Here is a 21,219-nt window from a genome sequence, read left to right on the forward strand (position 1 = left end):
CTCCCAGGACCAGCCAGCCAAAAGCACTCCTGGCCTGTGTCAACTAAAAGAATCAGAGGGTGCTGGGCTTGGCTAAGGGAGAGTATGATAGGTTACCCAGGACCCTTGCCTTTTGCTGGCCAGTCCCCTAACCTGCTCCTTTGCAGATTCTGTGCTTCTGGTGGCCCCCTTCACTCACAGGTCTCAATATGATTCTTCAAAAATAGCTGAGGGGCTTCCCTGGTGGCGCAGTGGTTGAGAGTCTGCCTGCCGATGCAGGGGACATGGGTTTGTGCCCCGGTCCAGGAGGATCCCACATGCCGCGGAGCGGCTGGGCCCATGAGCCATGGCCACTGAGCCTGCGCGTCCGGAGCCTGTGCTCCGCAACGGGAGAGGCCACAACAGTGAGAGGCCCGCGTACCGCAAAAAAAAAAAAAAAAAAAGCTGACCTGAGCAAGCATTTCACAAATACCAAGGATAAGGAACATGAAAGAAAAATTGAAGGGAATAAGACAATTATCCAGACATTACAGTTCTGCTTCTTAGGCAACCACATTCTAGTTCCTAAAGCTACCTTTCATCTTTCAAAATCTTGCCTCATTTCCTTACAATCTTGGTCCTTGGTTCCCACATGGGGACATCCTACCTGGATACCCCTTCGTCATCTTGGCCTCAGCCAGAATCTCCCTCCCAGGAAACTGACTGGTTGTAGTTAATGTCACTGTGCCACCTGGGTGTTGAGAGGAACCTTCCCTTGGAAAGGTGTCTCAGGTCTTAGAAAAGTAAATCCTTAACTCTACCACCTGAAACATGGGCACTGACCTCCAACTAGTGTCTGTCAGATAACTGAAGAGTAATGGATGGAAGGCTGACTGCCCTAACACTTTCTAGGGTAGAAACAAGTCATTTCGACTGGATTCTTTTTGCCAAGCCTCCTAAAAAAGGAGTTTGTACTTGTGATCTCCACTTTCTTATCTCTTCTCACTCTTCAACACGTCGCCTGCTGCCTTCTGTCCCCACTAGCCCACCAATGTCAAATTCATTGGGTTTTTCTCAGCTCTATCTTGCTTGACCACTCTGGCATTTGACACTAATGACCTGCTTTTTAAGCTCAAAAATCAGTTGTAAATATTCCAGAAAGGGTAAGCCTGCTTTCATCATCATTTAGGTTGACCACAGGTGATGTGAAGTGGGGTCCAAAGAGCATGTGTGACCTTGGCTATCTGATACCCTGAAAAAGGTCCAGGAGCCTTGCCCTCTGGACACGGAGGTGGGTTGGGTGAGTCCCGACTCATGGTACATTATCTCCTACAGAATTCTCGAAGGAGCTGAGGCTGTGCGACCTGGAGAAGGGAACTCTGAGGAAGGTCCCTAGGCTCAGATCTTGGGAGGGTTCTGCAAGGAAGAGACAGAAGTCTCATTCTCTGTAGTTTCTAAAGACATTTCTCAGACTCATGGGTAGAAGTTACAAGGGACAGATTTTAGTTTAGCATTAAGGAAGGCTGTTCTGAGAATTGAAGGCGTCCAGAATTAGAGCCGACTGCGGTGTGGAGTGGTGAGTTCCTTGTCTGTGCTGACGGTCTGGTAGGGGTGGCCTGCTTTCATTTTAGCTCAACAAAACTTATGAGACATTAGCCTGGGCTCTCTGCTCATCTCATTCCACACTCTTCCCAGGTGATCTCGTCTCCTCTCATGGCTTTAATTTTACTTAAATTACATTAATGACTTAGCAATTCATATCTCCAGTCCCGACCTGTCTTTAAAGCTGGATGTCCATCCGCCTCTTAGACATCGTCCCCACTGCCAAATGTCTCCTAGGCACCTCAGACTCAACAGATGTTGAGTGCTTAGCACACGTCAGGTGTATATCTAAAACTGCATTCCCAAACTCATGCCTTCATCCGGTGGGGTGGTAGGGGCGAGGCAGTGGGAGCAGTGTACCCTGGTTTAGGGAGACACTGTATGAAGAAAATTTAAAAACAATAATGAAATTGACTAAATGCTGGTCTGCTTCATCTATTAGATATGCTCTCTGCGCCCCTAACTTTGTCTTTGTCTCAGTGAGTAGCATGAAGCAAGCCAAGCCACACACCTCTGAATTGGGTTCTACTGCTTTCTCTCATTGGGCCCCATGTCCCATTTGGTCACCAAGGCTTCCTTTATATCTTTTCCTGTTGCTGGCTCGCTGTCTCTATGGCTACTGTCCAGTCTCCTGGCTACTACTCAGCTTTTTTAATGTATTGTTTTTGTTGCCCCCAGAACAATCTTTGTAAATCACAACTCTTCTGAGTCTCTCTATTGCCTGTGGCCAAGCTCCTCTTAGCAAGAAAACTCCGTGATCTTCCCCAGCTGATATTTCTAGTATCCTCCACTATCCTTCCATGTACCCCAGTGCTGCAACTTAAGGCTTTTTTGTAAAGTTTATTTATTTTTGGCTGCCTTGGGTCTTCGTTGCTGCGCGTGGGCTTTCTCTAGTTGTGGGGAGCAGGGGCTACTCTTCGTTGTGGCGAGCGGGGGCTACTCTTCGTTGCAGTGAGCGGGGGCTACTCTTCGTTGCGGTGCGCGGGCTTCTCACTGTGATGGCTTCTCTTGTTGAGGAGCACGGGCTCAAGGTGTGCAGGCTTCAGTAGTTGTGGCTTGTGGGCTCTAGAGCGCAGACTCAGTAGTTGTGGCACGTGGGCTTAGCTGCTCCGTGGCATGTGGCATCTTCCCGAACCAGGGCTCGAACCCGTGTCCCCTGCATTGTCAGGCGGATTCTTAACCACTGCGCCACCAGGGAAGTGCCAACTTAAGGCTTTTTATCTATTTCTTTTATTATCCATTCCATTGAACAAACTGTGAGCCCCTTATGTGCAGGAGTTCAGTCTTACTTTTTGAGGCCTAAGTGACTGTTATTGTAAAACATCAGTGTTTGGCTGAATGGATTTGTGTCGGCGAAACGGCATCATCAGCTGGAAGGGGAGATAATTTATAAATTATGATTTAAAGAAAAAACAAGAACAGGTTCTTGGTTTAGATTCTGACTTCTTTTTAGCCCTCTGTATGGTCTCTTCTCTATCACAGAAAGCCTATTGCTTGAGACTTAGGTGTGAGCCGAAGCCCCTGCCCAACTATCTCTAAATCACATGCTCTTCCTCTCTCTCCTCCTATCTTACATCTCTGCCTCTCTGTGTAACAAGATGGCGACAATATCCTGGTGCATTGGAAAGAACATAGGCTTTGGAGTGAGACAGATCCGGGTTCAGTTCTTGGCACTATCAGGTCTTAGCTGTGGACTCTTAGGTAACCCCTCTGAATCTTTGCTTCATCTATAATATATACAGATCTACCCACCTCACAGCATCTCTCTGAATTAACGTGAGAATGTAAGTAAGACACTTAGCGTGCTGTAGGCCATCAGAAAGCAGTGTGGCTGATGTCATTTTGAATAGAGTCTCCAGGTCCTCACAGTTGGATCTGAGGGCTGCATCTGGAGCCCAGTGTCCAGAGTGCTGGAGGTGGGGTGCCTTTCTTGGGTGGGGTAGGACCCACGGCTAGTGGGTTAGCCTTTGAGGTCACTTTGTCTTATAGACTCTATTGGATATCCTGTTTTAAGACTCCGTACCTGGTACATGGGTGCTCAACTTGTTCTCTCCTCCCTTTCTTCAGGCTCCCGGGCCAGTGCCAGTACTTGGGCTTGCCAGTGGCAGATTACTTCAAGCAGTGGATTAATCTGAAAAAGGTACTGTGTCTGAGTCCCACTCCATCCTTCCTCTGGTCCTCTTTTGCCTCAGACCACCCCCCTCTCTTGCTTTCTTTTCTCATTGCTGTTTTCATCTTGTTGTTCTCATCTCTTTTCTTTTCTTCTCTTTTCTCAATACCCTTCCCTAGCTAATGTGTGCTGGAAGGTTGTGGTTATTTCTGGGAGTGGGGAGCTGCTTGGGGGACCAGGCTGCTGGGTGGAGTTTGACACTGCCCTCCTTGGTGTTAACCCAGATGTGCAGAGAAGTCCCGATTAAGGGTAGTTTCCAGGTTCTTGCTTGGAGCTCTACCTCCAGGCTGAGCTGCATTGCCTCTGGGAGGGAGGTGGTCCTAGCTCAGCCTCTGGGAAAGTATCATGAGTGATCATGAGTGTGGCCTCTGAGCCTCCTGACCGGCCCTGGTATCTCCTTCGGGTTGGGAGGTGGAGTTGGTTCAGGCGGGCTTTGGTCCTGCCTAGCCCCAGCCGAGCTTGCTCATGTGAGAAGGGCTGTGGACACTAGAGCCCACTTCCCTTTGAGCATGGGGGAAGAGACTGGCACTCATGTAGCACTAAGCACCTGGAGAGTGGGCGCTGAGGCTGTGGGCTGGGAGGGACCCCGTGTAGCTAGGAAAGTGGGCCTGGCAGAGAATGAATCACCCAGAAAACTGTACTCTCCTAGTGTGTGCTGTCCTTCCTAGGTAAGCACAAGAAGGGAGGCGTAGGAATAGACACTGCAGACCCCTGCTCTGATAGGATCCTGGCTCTAGGAGGCCCAGGCCACTAGGGAGACTGACTCCCATTAATCCCTGTGATGTAAGGGCAACAGACCTGGGGCAGCCCCAGGAACCCCATGCCGTTCAGTGCCTCCCAGGAAGCTGAGCAAAGGGAGAACACACCAGAGGTCAGAGTAGTGGCTCCCGGGGGGCCCAGAGAAGGGAGAGGTCGTTGGAGGCTCCAGCTGGCATCGTGGGGATTTGGGTCTTGAACTGGGCATTCAAGGGAGGTGGGATTTGGATCTGAGGAGGAGAGGGGGCTTCGGGGCAGGGGGAGCAGCCTGCCTTTGGTGTGTGTGAGGGCTGGAGCTAAGTGAGCATTTGGAGGAGCACTGGAAGACAATGACCTTGGACTTTGTTCCGTACGTCTCAGGGCAGCCGCTCTCTGTGGTAGTGTTTGTGAACTCCTTTACTTTTCCCTGGTGTACGGGTCCTTTGCCCTCTGGCTTGTCTGTGCTTCGACCCCTCCCCACCTCTCCCGATGATCTCCCTTGCAGCTGAACAACAGCTGCTTACTACCTCCCAGCTTTGGCTGAGGAGGCCAGGCTCTGTCCTGCCTTCAGGCCTTGGCCTATAGCCTTCCCTCTGAAGTGCCCCCAGTCATCTTCATCGGGCTTATTCCCTCTCCTTGACAATTCAGCTCAGGTCTCACCTCCACTGAGAAGCTTTGCAGTCGAACTCTTGCCTTGAGGCTCCTTGCCACTCTGGATATCAGTGATCTTCGAGGGTTGAAACTGAGTCTGTGTGTTTCCTTGCAGACGTGTCCATCCGAAGCACAAAGACTGAGTCTGGTTCCTCTCTGTGTCCCCGGTGGCCAGATCAAGGCTAGGTGCAGAGTGTGTGCTCAGTGAACAATTGCTGGCTGGCTGACTGATCTCTGAGAGCTGGCTCCAGAGAGGCCCTCTCACGCGGGCCTTGGCAGGGCTACGCGTGCGGGTGTGGCCAGGCCTGTGCTCCTGGAAGACGGCGTGCCAGCTGTCAGAGTGCATCTGAGGCTGCTTGCTGGCCTCGGCAAATGCAATGTGAAGGCCCCACCGAGCGAGGCAGGCGCTGACCATGAACAATTGCTCTGTGAAGTTCACTAGACTTTTTGGTGTATGGATAACTCCCTGCCTCTAGCTTCTTTGGCAGAGAGGCAGGAAAGCAGCCGACCCGTGTGATAACATTGCCACTCGGGACTACCTCGGTGCTGCTGGCAGTGGAGGCGGCTGTGCTGAGCCTGCTCGGCTTGCTTGTCTGCCAGACTGTGCTGAGCCATGGAGCGGGGAGTGGGTACCAGGGGAAACTGAGGACTCTGTGATTGCCTCTTGGGAGGTAGACTGAGCAGGTCTAAGAAAAACCAGAGGTCTCACCCCTTCCTCTCTGCCCTGCAGCCACATGGTGTTCCAGCTGTGCTTAAGGGCCCAGCAGGAAAGATGACTGAACTCCAGTCCTGGCCAGCAGCCATGCAAGACAGGGAGGCTGCAGGGCCCCAGAGGTCCAGGCACATGGCAATCTTTCTGATCTTAATACTGCGTGACTTAGTGCAGGTTGCACAAAGATTCCTGCACCCTTTAAAAGAGCAATGATAAAAGCTAAGCCGGAGAGGCCATTTCCAGGGTTGTGGGAGTACCACGTAAAAGCCTCATTCCTGCCTTCTGTCCCCACGTGGGACCAGGCCCTGGCTGTCTACAGGCTCCTCTCCCATCCTTGATCTTACTTTGTCCTACCCCCTTCCCTTCCTGTCCTCTCCTCTCAACCCCCCAGCAGGGCTTTGCCCCATGAAAAGAACGGGGAGGGTCCTGGTCTGCTTGGCCACCTAGACGTGCTGAGTGAGTACCTGGGACTGAGGTAACAACGGTCTGCACTGACTGACTAAGGCCTCCAGTCTGAGAAGAGGCAGAATGTTATCTTTCAGCTGCCCTTTCCTGTCAAGAGGCGGTGTGGGCTGCGTCAGGGAAGGACAACTTTTCTAGGGCCAGGTTTCCACATCTCCCGTCTCCACCTACTTTCCTTGTAGCAGAGAGGCGCAAGCCAGTGTTTGCTGACATTTGGAATGTCATTGAATGATCTATACTCTCATTGAACTGTCAGCTTAGAGAGGACTTGGGGCCCTGCTTCCAGCGGCTTCCAGGAGGTCAGAGCTGTCACTGAGGGGCCAGAAGAGTACACACACACACACACACACACACACACACAAATATACACGCGTACCCATGTGAATGAATACACTCAAGCGAGCATACCCAAAATTGTATGTATGTATCCATACTGGGATACATGTGTATACACATATTCACCTGCAGAAATATCTGAAAATATACACAGACACGAATGTGTTTATATATACATATTCATAAAATGTAAGGGCACATGCACATATATAAACATATACATCTGCATCAATAAGCAAAATATTTTTGAGCGCCTTCCATGTTCCAGGTACTGTGCTGGGCCCTGGGGATATAACAGAAGAGATGGATGTTAAACAAACAATTTCAATTGTGTTATAACACTAAAAAGTTCAGACTCATGGAATCACATCACAAGGGGACCTGACTTAGTGGGGTGGAGGGAGGAAGGGAGTCTAAGCTGAGACCTGAGGGATGAGCAGGAATTGGCTAAGCAGAGAACCACACGTGGTAAGGCCCTGGGGCGAAGAGAAGCCTGGCAGCTTCATGAAAGTAGAATGTAAGTTCTCTGGGGGCCAAAGAACTTGTCTCTTCTGTTTACTCTTCTGTCTTCATCACTTTGCATAGTTCCTGGCACACAGTAGATGTTTAATCATTATTTGTTGAATGAGTGACTACCTGAAGCACAGTGAAAGTGGGGAAGAGAGAAGGGTGACATAAGATGAAACTGGAGGGGAGTCTGTAGACCAGACTTTAGATTTTGATCTTTATCCTTAGGGCGAGGGGAAGCAATTACTGAACATAGGAGAGGCATCATCTGATTTGCATTTTGAAAAAAGTCTCTCTGGCTGCAGTGTAGAGAGAGCTAGGAGTAGATATAGGGGACTGGTACTGGTTTTTCTTGATGGGGCTATAGTTGGCGTGTTGGGACGGGGCACATCATCATGTGGGCAACATTGCTGAACTTGCATCATCCCCAGTCCCTGTTCATTGAAACCAGTAGTGCACCTCTCCAGGTCACCGTGACAGCTAAAAATGCCACCTCCCCCTCGACAGACACATACTTTTCCCGTGGCCTGGATGTTGTGGGAGTGGAGGTACCGTCCCTGGTTGAGAACCAGAGAATTGGACCATCCCAAGTGAAAGATTATAGCTACTGGGATTAAACTGTTAGCAGTGGAAATGCAGAGAAATGGACTGAATCTGGAGTGTTAAATGGTATAGTCAGTTCTGCTGTGATGCAACATATACCTCCCCCCAAATCACCGTGCTGTGGAAAGTTGTGCAATAAAAATGGGGTTAGGTGCACAGTACTCACAAACTTCATCAGCGACACATGAAAAAAGATGGGAATCTAATAAAATAAAAATTATGGGTAGCATGATTTTACACGTATTAAATGGTTAAGAAATACATAAATACTACGATAAATATGGCATTTTACCTTGAAAAAAGCTTGAAGTCTGCTTGTGGAAGTGGGCATGAGAAGGGTTGTAGCTTGTGAGTTATTGTGAAGTGGCAGAAAGAGAATCCTCTGAAATCAGAGATTGTAGTCAGACGGTTGTGGCTTGTAGCACATGTGGTGACCCAGGTAGCTGGTGTATGTTTGAGGTGTACGCATGTGTCACTTTGTTTATTCTTACACAGCTCTGTTCAGCTGGGTGTAACTTCCTGTGTTTATCTTGTATTGCTTAAGGACACAGTCTCACACGAATGCACAATGTGCGTTATGCTAAATCGTTCCCTAATACTTCAGTTGCCCTGGAACAAATTTGCTCTTTCAAAATGAGTGTTACAGCAGAATTGACTGTACAATAGATAGGAAATGGTGACTGACTGGCTGTGAGGGTTGAGGATGAAGGAGAAGACCATCGTGACTCCCAAGGTTTATGATGTAAGCAACTGGGAGAGTTGGAATGCATTTACTGAGATAATGGAAGGAGGAGAAGTTTGGGGATTGGAAGAGAAGGTGAATTCAGTGTGGGACATGTTGAGTTTAGATGGCTTTGAGACATTCTTGTGAAGCTGTTGAGAAAGTATTTAAATATATAGATCTGGGGCTCAGGGATAAGGTCAGGGTAAGAGATAACAGATTTGGGGGCATTATTGGTATGTGAATGATAATTGAAGCCATGGGAATGGCATGAATAAGATGAGAAGAAAAGAGAGCCCAGGACAGAACACTGGGAAATACCAATGTTTGATACATAGAGGAGGAAGAGTCAGAACTAGAGAAGGAGGAGGAGTGGTCACTAGTAGTAATAGTAATATTTCTTATTTAATGATTGCATTTCATGCGCTAGATCTGTTGTGTCCAGTATAGTTGCCATTAGCCACCTGTAGCAATAGAGCACTTGAAATGTAGCTGATATGACTGACAAACAAATTCTAAATTTTATTTAATTTTAATTAATTTAAATGAAAGTTAAAAACTTTCAGGAAGAACTTTTCAGTATATTTAGAACACACTGGATTGGTAAATCTGTATTTTCAACTGTTAATTGTTTAAAGTCTCAATACAGATCAGGTATCTCTGATGAAGATTTAGCATCTCAATTGAGGTGTGTCATAAGTGTAAATTACACACTTAAGTATGAAAAAATACAAAATACCTCATTAATAATTTTTTTATACTGAGTCCCTGTTGAGATGGTAATCTTTGGATATACCAAATTAAATAAAACATACTCTTAAAATTAATTTCATCTGTTTCTTATTACTTGAGCTGGGCATTCAATTCATAAGTTGCTTATGTGGCTCACGTTATGTTTGCTTTGGACAGTGCTGTGCCAGACACTGCATCATTATCTAACCCATTATCTAAGCTTCACAGCCCCGCACAGTAGTTACTATTATTCTTTGCATTTTAAGGTTGAGAAAACTGAGGCACGGAGTGGTGATGAAATTTGCTCAGTGTCTTACATGGCAGAGCTAGAACTTTAGTTTTGCCTGACTCTGTGCTCAAGAGAGTAGACGGTAAAAAAGAGAGGGTAAAAGAATGATAGAAGAAGAGGTAGACCAGGAGAGTGTGATGCCATAGACACCAAGAGCGTCTTCCAAAGAAAAGGACTGGTCTGCTCAGAGGGAGCCACATAACGTAAAGACTGAAATATGAGTGCCAGACCTGGGCTCAGGGACCGTGGTGACTCTGGTAAAACCTCTGGATGGCATGATAGGGATAGGAGCCAAGTTGGAGTGAACTGGGGAGTAAATGAGGAGACAGAAATTTTAACTTTTTCAGAAATGTGGTTTTGAAGGAGAGAGAAAGGGTAAGGGCTGCGGTGGGGCAGCGGTGGAGTTGAGGCAGGTTTTGTGTTTTAAGGTGAAAGACATACGTGCTCGTTTGTATATTAGAGAAGGAAGGGTCGAAATATAGGAGTGAGAGGGGTCTCTGAGAAGGTGACCGGAGATGGTATGGAAAACCCAGGTTCTTGACACTGGCTGTCTTCAGGAGGACGGTCCCCTCTTCCGTCATTATGGGGTAAGGAGAGGTAGATGGGTGCACACAGATGCAGGTAGGCTTGTGCATTTGCTGATGACAAGTAGTAGTTCCCGTCCGAGGCTTTTGTTTTTCTCTGTGAAGTAGATCAGTCATTTGCTGATAACTAATAGAGGAGGGCTGGGAAGGCCTGCAGAAAGTGGAAAAGGATTGCTGTAGTTTTAGTAAAGAATAGCAATATGATCTTACTTGAGAAGTATAGTCGGATTTCTAGGCAGTGGTGCGGGTCCAGTTGACGTTGGTGACATTAATTCACAGTGGAACCTCTCTGTTCAGTTGTGTGGCTTTCCTTTAGCAAAGCTCAGCTGCCTGGCTGTGGGCATGCAGAAAGCAGACATTTAGATTCATACATAGTAGAGATTTTCCCAAGGGGTGTGATGAAAGGAACAAAGGAGTTGAAGATATTGTCAAGACAGTGGTTGCCAAGATGGAATGTGGGATTTAAGCTGGATGTTGAGGGAAATGAAGACAGCAGAGGGCCTGACGGATATGGAAAAAGTAGAGAGGTCCCAGTAAGATGGGGAACAGGTATACCGGCTATAGTTGAGCATGCCAGATGAAAGGATAAGAGATTATGGTTGGAAAGTAGCATGTCTGAGTTAGTGATTTCAGAGATGGGGCAGTTCTAAGTGTTGGCAGGCTCCAAGATGTGCCCATGGGGGTGGGTAGCTAAGATTAGGTGGAGGAGAATGTTAGTGTAAATAAGAGGTCAAGAAATGGGTAGGTCCAAAAGGATGTGAGTATGTGGATATACACATGCACACATAGTATGTATATATTCACTGCATACGCAGGACACATAGGTATAAATGTATGTATAAATGCATGCCTCCACATACACGATTCACGGACAGTCAGACCAAGCCATGCAAGTACGTGCACATACACTCACAAATGGTCTGGAATTCCCTCTGGTGCCTGGGCCTGTTTGGATGGGCTTTTGGGGAAGCAGGCAGGCAGCAGCCTTCGGAGGATTCTGAGTCAGTCCTGGCAGACAGGGCTCAGCCAGCCATGCTCGGAAGTTGTAGGGTTGGAGGTCACCTAGGATTTGACAGACCCAGATGAACCAGGGTGTGAAGATTGCTGCTCCACTTTTCCTCTGCCATCTGTGCTATACGCCCTGCTACAATATCTGTGTGCCCTGAAGGGGATGATGGGGTTGGGACCAGCTGTGAAAGGAGAGGAGACCTTCTTGGGTCTCTCCAAGAAGCATTTCTGTCTCCCCCTCCCCTGGGAGCCGACAGCAGGAGAAACTGCTGAAGGGAGGGTTGGTGTCTACGACTGAGTACGACTTTTCCTGACCTTGGAGTGTTCAGAGTCCCAATCAGCGCAGTAATAAATTAAGGGCTTATGGAGGAATAAATTCTCAGCCTTAATGAAGCTCTTTGCTGGGGGCCATAGGCAGGTCAGCAGGTCGGGATGGTGCAGATTGGAGGCTCCAGCGAGTAGGCTGAGCTAGCTGGGAAGCCGTCTGGACTGAAAGTGTCTGGAACTCTGCTGGTCAGGTCACTATTTTGGAGCTGTGGGGATAGAGCTGCTCAAGTGATAGGCAGCCTGACAGAGGCTGGGACTCTTCGTACAGTGGTGGCTGCATGGTGCCTGCTGCAGAGCCCCTTGATTGGGGCTATTTGGAAAAAACAAGAACAAAACAAAAATGAAAACCAAGAGAGGTTTGAAGATGTAGGGGCCCTGCCAGGTGTTTGTTCTGTGTTTATTTTGGATGGAGGAGGGCTTGCACTGAGACATGCTTCTGGACCACTCAGTGGTCAGGACGAGACTGGGGCTGTGGCGCAGGTCTTTGGCATCAACCAAAGTACAGAGCGTTGTCCGTGGGGCATTGGGCACGTGGGCTGCCATCTTGAGGGGAGCCAGCTCTGAGGCCAGGTAGATGAGGGCCTCTAACTGTCTTTGGGAAGAAATATGTACAAAGAGAACAGGACACAAAAGCACCAGGTATAAATGTGGGAGAGGCGGGGGCACAGGCACGGGACAAGGAGAGGCCGAGTGGGAGAGCAGCCCTAAGGGTTTGCCACTGGATTTGATGCTGAAACCCTGGGAGGGACCAGCTTGGGGGCTGGACGCTTTGGATTGAAGAGCTGAAACTAGAACCTGGGCCTCAAGGCTCCACATCTGAGCTCTTTCTCCTTTCATCCCATCCTCTGTAACATCTGCCCTTGGGAATGAGCTCTTGGGACGTAGTCCAGAGGTAGCAGAGGGACCAGTGCTATATTTGGAGTCGGGGCAGCTGGAGCTAGAGAGACTGTCTTCTTTCTTCTCATCTCCCTGCCCCCATGGTGTATAGTGCCCTGCCTGGGCTTTTCCTTTAAATATGTCTTACAGCTGTCTGAACTCTGAAATTTCTTTCACTCCTTCCCTCGCCTTGTTAACATGTGTTGCCTTTGGGGTAATCAGGGAAAAAATATTATGTCCTTTTACAATTACCGGGTTTTGGAATATTAAAATGTCTCGCTGCATCGGCACTGTTATTTTGATTGGTATTCTAACCTTTGACTAGCCCATAAAGCGTGCCGCTCCTGAAGCCAATATTGCAGGACTGAAATTTAATTCCGAAATGATTCCAGATAATAGGGAGACAGATAATATATGCATGAAGGATATTATGTTTGGACTAACTGCAGCAGGGCCAGGGCTGGGGAGCTGAATAATAGCCCAGAGTGAGTTATAATCTGTGGGACAGAAATGCCTTACTGTCAGGGCCAGGAGAAGAACTCTTAAATCAAATGCACAGGAAAGGGTGTGATTCAGTGTGCTTGTTTTGACAGGAACAGCACCGGAGCCAAGAGGGTAGGTGTGGGAGGCTGTGGCCCATCCTTCCTCTTGAGCATGGTACCCAAGGCCTGGAGGATCTAGCTCATTGCAGCATCCCTATCTTCATATCTCCTGTCTCGCTAACATTCCAGCCCTATCAAACTTCTCGCTGCTCTTCAAATAGACAGGGCACTTTCACTTCCCTTTGCTCATTCTGTTCCCTTTGCTTACCTCGCCTTTCCCCTTTTAATGTGTTGGAAAAACTCCTGTTCATCCTTCAAAACCCTCTTCTGTGAAGCCTTCTCTGGTGTTCTCCCACTTCTGGTAGACATAGTTAATCACTTCCTTAGTATGGCTTCAGTACTTTGTAATGAGTATATCATGTGGTCTTGTAATAATCTGCTTACATGTTTGTGCTTCCTGCTAGACTGTGAGCTCCTTGAGGCCTGCTTACCACCCATCTCTGTATGTCCCGTGCTCAGCACTGGGCCTGGCACACACCGGGTATCAACAAGCATTCACTGAACCCATGCTGAGTATGAGGCTGGACTAATGAGCTCCAGAGTCCAGATGCCTATTCCCCTACCAGATTTCCCAGACAAGTAGACTCAGACAAGGCAAGTAATCTATCTAAGGGCACATAGCCAGGAGGAGGTAAAGCTAGGATTCGAACCCACATAGGTGTTGTTCTTTTCCCCAGACTATGTATCCTAGGCAGGTGGACAGGGAAGGAGTTGGAGGCCAGGATAGGAAAGAGAAACTCACTTCCCTGACCCTTTCCTTCCTCCCTCCCTTCCTCCCTCCCTCCCTCCCTCCCTCCCTCCCTCCCTCCCTTCCTCCCTTCCTTCCTTCCTTCCTTCCTTCCTTCCTTCCTTCCTTCCACAGCTCACGACTTGTGTCCTCTTTGCTGGAGACGGCATTACTTCTTAACATTCATGGGACTCAAGACCTGGAAAGGATTGTGCCTCCTGTTCCTGCTAATGACCTTTAGACAGTTATTCCACACAGAAGGCACTTCTCTTTTGTGAGTTTGTGACTAAGGATCAGGAAGGTACCTTGAGAAAGGTACTAAGTGTGGCTTTGGAGAGCTCTTAGGGAGGTAGGCAGACAGAGCACACGGGGCTCTTAGTAATATCAGAAAACTTATCAGACATTCCCTTCCCCCTTGAGCACTTGGTGGACCTTATATTTTGGATGTATAGTGATAAAAATACATAATAAAAAAAAGCTACAGTGAATTTGATTGGCTTTTAAATGAACTTGTATTTTCTTAAGGACGATACTAGCTGCATAATCGTAGACAAATGGTGTGGCTGTATGTGACTCTTCCCCTTCACTCGGTCTTCAGATGATGCTTGATGTGATGTGGGATGTGGCTCACAGGCTAGAAACCGTTGGTGCAAGAGAAAGAGTTTTGGAGCCAGATGAGTCTGGCTCAAACGTATGACACTGCTACCAACTAGCTGTGTGATCTGGGGCAAGTTCCTTAACCTCTCTGAACCTATAAAAGGTGCCAATATCTGACACATAGACTCTGAAGTCCAGTAGGCTTGATTTAGAATCTTGATTCTGCACTTACTAGCTGTGAGGTTTTAGGAAATTCACTTAACTTCTTTCAGCCTCAGTATCAACCTCTGTAAAACAGGAAAAAGAATACCCACTCCAAGAGTTGTCCTGGGCATGAAGTGACAGCACTGTGCCTCTGCTGCTCCCTTGTCCTCACGCTGGCCACTGGAGACAAGACGACTAGGCTACAAGGGGAAAGGAGACAGGAGCTCAAGATAGACATATAAGCCTTTGTGGGCAGGAGCTAGGAAAAGGGGGTTCCTCCAGCAGAATGCAAGTGAGCACCAGGGAGGAGGAGCCAGATGCCACCCTGGACTAGCTTACCCTCAGCTGACACTGAGGAACAGAGTCCATCATCTCACGTCCTAGACTGCAGCCACCATCAGCGTGCCTGGCTGTCCAATAGAGTATGGAGTCACACTCACCTTCGGGCAATTCCTGGCTCTGCATCTTGCTGCGTTATGACCTTGGAGAAGCCACTTACCTTCTCAGAACCTCAGTTTCCTCGTTTGTAAAGTAGAGATAATTAATAATAATAAACAGGTGCTGCTCTAAATGCCTTTTTATAAATTAGCTCAATCCTAAACAACTCTGAGATAAGTACTATTATTAGCCAACTTACAGATGAGGAAACTGAGGTACAGAGGTTAAGTACCTTCCACAAGGTTCAAGAGCTAGTGAGTGATGGAGTTACGCACCTGAATCTAGGGACCATGCCTGTAACTGATTTGCCCTGTTGCCTCCAGGGCAAAGGAGGGAGGAGTCATTTCACCTGGGGTGTGGGAGAGGCAGTCAAGGAAGTTTCACTGAGGAAACTGTTGAGGTGAGCCTTGAAAGGTGAGTGAATTTTTAGGAGTCAAATGGAAAGGGCATTCCAGGCAGAGGGAGCCGTGTGAATAAAGGCCTGGAGGGGAAGGAGCTTGCTGCATTGGGAAACTACAAACAGTAGTTTTCAGGTTTTGTAAGCTACTCATGTGGTCCAGCCGTGTGTATGCCTTTTAGCGGAGGAAAAGCAGAGAAGGCAAAAGCAAGTGAGCGCAGTAAGGAGCCATTTCCTGATGTCTGGAGTGGAGCCAACCTAAGCTGCCTTCTAAGAATGGGGCAGTGGCTCCAGAAAACTGCCATGTTTACGTCCAGGGGAGGGAAGGAAGAGCCTGTGGGCCTGGTGGATAGGAGGGAGGGAAAGAGGCCACCATGACCTGTAGCATTATTGTCTGTGGACAGTCTGAGAATACTTGGCCAGAAGACCTCAGTATCCTTACAGTAACATGTAGGAAATTACAGAGTGAAGAATCAGTTAGGTCCTGGTTGCTGCGCCTGTAGAAGAGTGCTGGTACTTGGTATGTGTCTGGGGTGGGGGTGGGGGTGGCCTGGCGCGGCCTCAGCTGGGAGAGATGCTGCCTTGCTCTGTGTCCCTGGTGAGTGTGGCCACAAGGGGGAGGGGAGCGGGTGAGGAATCAGCTCAAGGCAGCTGGGATTCTTTCTTCCTCGGTGAGGTTCCCTGCAGCTGCTACAAAATCGACCTCTACCCTGGCGTTGCCTGCAGTGCCCTCCGTGGCAGGTCTTTACAACGAGGCCCACCCTGGGTCTGTGTGCCCCTCGCTGGCTGCTGCTCAGTCTATGTCCTGTCAAATGACACAACCTCTTTGTCCTGGTCCCACCATGAGCCGCCTCTGTCTCTCTCTTGTGTCCTTGAGGAAGTGAATTCTGAGCTCGCTCTGGAGCAGGAGAGAGTGCTTCTTCTGTCCTGGGTGTGTTTGGAGCCTGGATTTAAACCTCAGCATCCAGACTGCAGAGCCCATACTCTCACCCTCGGGCCAGGGGCTAGGGCCCAGTGGCCCACGGTCCATGCCTTTTGGTTATTTTGTGGCCTGGTCTCTCCCCGTGCAGGACCATAAGCCACTTGAGGCAAGGGACCAGATTTGCTGCTTCTCTGAATCCACAGAACGAGGCAAGCAGAGGGGACCTCAAGAGGCTCTTAGAGGCATAGGTACTATAGAAGAGCTGAGGGTCGTGTAGGGAAGAGGTGGAAGTCTGAGAGAGCCAAGGGAGCCCTTAGTTACTCTGCCTTCTCCCAGGTTCTGTTGTGTTTTGTTTTTTTCTTTCTTCCCTTTTTTTTTCCTTTAAATTGTTGTTGTGGCTACTCTGGACCCTGGAAACTGGGAGGAGTTACAGAAAAGGAGAGAAAAGGGCAAAGAGACTTCCTTGAAGGGAGGAGGTACAGCCCTGCCTCCCATCTCCCACATTCCATGCAGACCACTCTGGAAAGGCAGGTTTGACCATGTCTGTAGGTATCAGCAATACAGCACCAACATATTGAGCCCCAGCTGGAGTCAACTTCTATGCTAGGTGCTTTCCGCAGCTACTCAGCAAGGCAAGGGCTATTGTCCCTATTTTATGGGTGCTGAAATAGAGACTCAGAGGCATTAAGAAGCTTGCCCAAGGCCACATGACCAGGATGTAAATCCAGGTTCTCGCCTTCTATGGCTTCCTTCTTGTCACTTGTCCCATAGCAGATACTACCTGAAGGCAGTTCCTCTGGTCTGGCCTGGGCTGGAGGCCTGGGCAAACACACACCGGCCATTACTAGTTGTATGGCCCGTGAGGCAGTGGCTGGGGAAGGACAGGGATTGGCCTCATGCTCCAGTTGTCTTGGGAATGACATCTATTTAATGGGAATCTGTCTGTGTGTAAGAGAGTGCGCCCATGTGAACATGCATGTCTATATGTGTTTAAAGACGTGTATCTCGTATCTCTCCCTGCGGGGAGGCTTGTGTCTGTGCATACTCAGGTGTGGGCATGTGCCCACACATGGGAGTATGGGGAGGGTGTAGGTGTGGGCTCTGTGGTCTGACTCCACCTGGAGGTGTGCAGATGCAGGCCTTGTCTCTAGAGGACAGCATGGTGCAATACAAAGAACCCTGGACTGAACTCGAAGCTGGAAGATAAAGGCATGGACTCTGGTGTTGGGTCACTTGCCCTTTCTAAGGCCTCGGTTTCCTCATCTAACAAATAAGGAAGCTGAGTGAGGTGATCTTTCTTGTGGCCTCTTCTGCCTTTGCCATTCTGAGATCATTCATTGTACCTGAGGTTTCCTCTTTCTGCTCCCAGCAAAAAATGTGATGGATGCAAGGAAAGAAAGATAAGTCCCTCTTTGACCCTTACTTATTTTGATCTCTAACCTTGGGGCCACTCCTTTACCCCACTGGGAAATGTTGCGGGTCCCGGGAAGGCAAGGCATTGCCTGGCATCAAGTCAGGAGAGCTGGGGGCTCAGGTGTTGGGGAGGAGTTTGGACAGATGGCATCTGTCACAGTTTGGGGTGACCTGGACTGGAGCTGAATGCCATTGAGGCTTTGGGCTTTTCCATAAGAATATGGGGTGAGGAGAAGCTTGTCTCCCTGCTTCTACAGGGGGTGAAGGGGGTCCTCTCAGTACCCTAAAGGTGGGGTGCAGCCCAGGCCCTTCCTCTGGCCTTTGACCCCTTTGTTGATTGTCTTGGCAGACGTGGAGTGACGGCCAGATAGAGACCAGGAGAAGTAGCTGGATGTGTGTTCACATTCATATGGGACTGTGCTGGGTCAATCAAGGTCTTTCTGTGAGCTCACCTGGCCTGCTGTCAGCTCTCTTGAGGGAAGAGGGTTTTAGGGTTGAGTGCTTTAATTTTCCCTGGCTGACTCCTCAGAGCTGATCTGGTGGCTCCTAGAGATGGGATCTTTTGTCTCAGTCTTCAGGTGGAATTGGAGCAGGGTTTTGTCTATTCTGTTCCATTAATTAGCCATCAGTTCCCTGAAATTTTGAATTTGGCTGGGTCACTAGAGGAGGAATGGGTATTGTGTGGACTCACAGTGCAGCTGCCTCAGCGCTGGTGAGGGCTTCTGTCTCTGTTGGTTGGGCTTAGGTCAGCCTGGACCTAGGCCCCAGGTAGCAAGTGACCTGTGCTCTGCCTGGGCCAGCACATCTCAGTTAACATCTCACTTAATACCATTCCTCAACGAAGCCCTGTGTATCAGGGCATGTAGACTTGGAGATGAATCAGGTCTGGTCTCCACCTGTACAGAGCTCCCCATCTAGCAAGGAAGATGGGTGGGTCAAGGTAGATGGGGAAAAATACAGTAGAGGTAATAAGTGCGGTGATAGGAATATGTGTACGGTATGTGTGGGTGTGTTTTTAAAAAATAATTTATTTCGAATTCGCCTCTGTACTGAGTTGGAATTTACAAGAGAAAGAGTCAGTGTAGTCATGACCATATGCTCATGTGTCTCCTTGCCTGTGCAACTCGGTAAGCTCAGGGCTACCTGGATGAGTGAGCCCCTGCTGCAGCCAGGCCTGAGACCTCTTCAAGGGCATTAAAGCAGGGCCCTTGAGAGACCCTCGGCTACCCTACTTGGAAAAGAGGAGTGGCCTTCCTGGGGAGATGAGGTCCAGGCTAGCTGCTCAGGAAGTGCTTGTGTGTGGGCGTGGGCAGGTGTGTTTGTGAGCGTGCACAGGCATGAGCCCAAATGTGCATATGGCAGCAGCCAGTGGTCTGTCCTCAACCCCACAGCCAGGTCTTAACTGTGCTAGGCTTGGGCTTGGCCCCTACTTGGCTGCAAGCAGGAGGGCAGGCTGCAGGCAGATCCCAGGGCAGCCCTGAGGCCTCCCCAGTGGTGTGTTTGCCGTGCCTAATTACCCGGCAGTTGTTTAACTATGCAAGCTGCATGCCTGCCTTTATTGCGCTGTGATTGCCGAGCTGCCTATGGGGAGTGTCATAAAAAGATACAAAATGCCCATTATCTGTCTGACGCCCTCCTCCTGGACTGTGGGTGTTTGTGTTTTATTTTATATTTATGGCTCGAGGGAAGCTCTGCAGGAAGGAGAGGGAGGGAAGGAAAGGGAGGGGAGGGGAGGCCTACAGGAATTGGGGGTTGGGAGACTGAGGAGCCCCCTTCTTACTGTGGTCAGCCATGAGCTGAAGGGCCCTCCCGACCAGAGGGGAGATGTGGAAATGGCAGCTGTCCAGGGCCAAGACAGGGTGCTCAGGAGATAAGGCCCAGATCTTCCCCTCCTCTTCCACCTGCAAGTCCTAAGTTTCTGTTTCCACCCTACCGGTGCTAGGTTCCCTGCGTGGAGGCCTGGTCCAGGGCAGTCTGTAGAGGGTTCTGAGAATGCACTGTGGGAACAGTCTCATCCCTGCTCAGCTCTCTACTGGCTTTGATGACTCGGATTGCCTCCTGGCGCACCATGGCTGGCTTTGGGACAAACACCGTGGGCACCACCCCCTGCTCCTGAAGGCTTCCACCCCTACAGCTTCGGCTTCCCTTTTCTCGCCAACCACAGTGAAGTGTTCAGGCTACTTCTCTCCAAGATTCACTGGCTCTTAGGGAAACCTCCTAGACCAGGAGAAGGAAGGGAATTAATATTGATTTCAGCACCTGCCCTGTGCCAAACAGAACCTGTGTAAGGCGCTGAGGCAGAGATCAGAGATCAGACAGGGGCCCTACCGTTGAAGAGCTCACACTATGTAACCAGAGTGCCAGCTTCACAGTAGGTGTTCAATAAACATTTGTCAAATGGGATTGCATTCAACATAGCCATTCGTTCATTCATTTTATTTTCATTCAGTAAATGGCTATTGAGCACCTACTGGGCCAGGCAGTCTGCCAAGCAATGGGGATAAAATAGTGAGCAAAATAGCAAAATCCCAGCCCTTGCTGGTTATTTGAGTTTATTGGAAGAGGAATTTTAAGGATTTTAAATCCTGGATATCTGACTCCAAAACCATGTCCTTGCAACTGTGACGTGTTATTTCCCATACCTGAACCATCAAACCCCAAGCTATCCTGTACTGATCATCTAACTTCTCTACTTGAAAAATCTTGATGTCACTGAATGAAGTACAAGCTCTCTGGCCTGTTCTTTGAGACCCCCAAAGTACCTCTCCAACTCTACCAAGATAGCCTGTGTGTCCACTTCCAGACCTTATTCACATTGGTTCCATTTGCATGAATGTCCTTCGCTTTATTCCTGCCCAGTGAGCTCCTGCTTATCCTTCAAGACCTAACTCCTTTATGTCCCCTGTGAAGACTTTCCCCCTTTCCCATTGGGAACTTCCTCTGTCTTCAGACACCTGTATCAAGTGCCTGCAGAGCATGTGGGCACCGTGCTAGAGCTTTCCCTGGCTCTGTTCACCGCTGGTGAGCCTGCACTTCTTCTGTCATACTGCAGGTGTGAAAAAAGCTTTATTGAGATATAATTCACATACCATACAATTCACCCATTTAAAGTGTTTCAATTCATTGTTTCTTGGTATCTTCACAGGGTTGTGCAACCATCTTCACCATCTAAGTTTAGAACATTTTTGTCACCCCTAAAATACAGCAGTCACTTCCCATTTCCCCTCAAACACCCAAGCCCTAAACAACCACTAATCTACTTTCATCTCTATAAATTTGCCTATTCTTGCAATTCTGGGAATTTCTTATATGTGGCCTTCTGTTTCTGGCTTCTTTCACTTAGCATAACTTTCAGGGTTCATCCATGTTGTACCATGAATCAGCACTTCATTTCTCGTTATTGTGAATAATATTCCATTGTATGGATATACCACATTTTTTAAATTTTTATTTTTATTTATTTTTGGCTGCGTTGGGTCTTCGTTGCTGTGCGCGGGCTTTCTCTAGTTGCGGTGAGCGGGGGCTACTCTTTGTTGCAGTTCGCAGGCTTCTCATTGCGGTGGCTTATCTTGGTGCGGAGCACGGGCTCTAGGCTCATGGGCTTCAGTAGTTGTGTGCGGGCTCAGTAGTTGTGGCTCGTGGGCTC

The 21,219-nt window shown here is 48.8% G+C and overlaps 1 protein-coding gene across 6 annotated transcripts in view; it reads left to right on the plus strand.

The window, feature by feature from the left end:
• Positions 1-21,219, plus strand: part of ERI3 (ERI1 exoribonuclease family member 3) — a 129,367-nt gene that overhangs the window by 64,226 nt on the left and 43,922 nt on the right. For all 6 annotated transcript variants that reach the window (XR_003794323.1, XM_029227593.1, XM_029227587.1 and 3 more), the window contains one exon: positions 3,628-3,700. Coding sequence is in view for 5 of the 6 variants with exons in the window: in XM_029227593.1 (XP_029083426.1) it covers positions 3,628-3,700 (73 nt within the window). In the remaining variant the exon portion in view is untranslated. The remainder of the gene's footprint in view (positions 1-3,627; positions 3,701-21,219) is intronic.

The sequence above is a fragment of the Monodon monoceros genome, unplaced genomic scaffold (genome assembly GCF_005190385.1).
Source record: "Monodon monoceros isolate NGI ecotype Baffin Bay Population unplaced genomic scaffold, NGI_Narwhal_1 Super_Scaffold_18, whole genome shotgun sequence".
NCBI lineage: Eukaryota > Metazoa > Chordata > Mammalia > Artiodactyla > Monodontidae > Monodon > Monodon monoceros.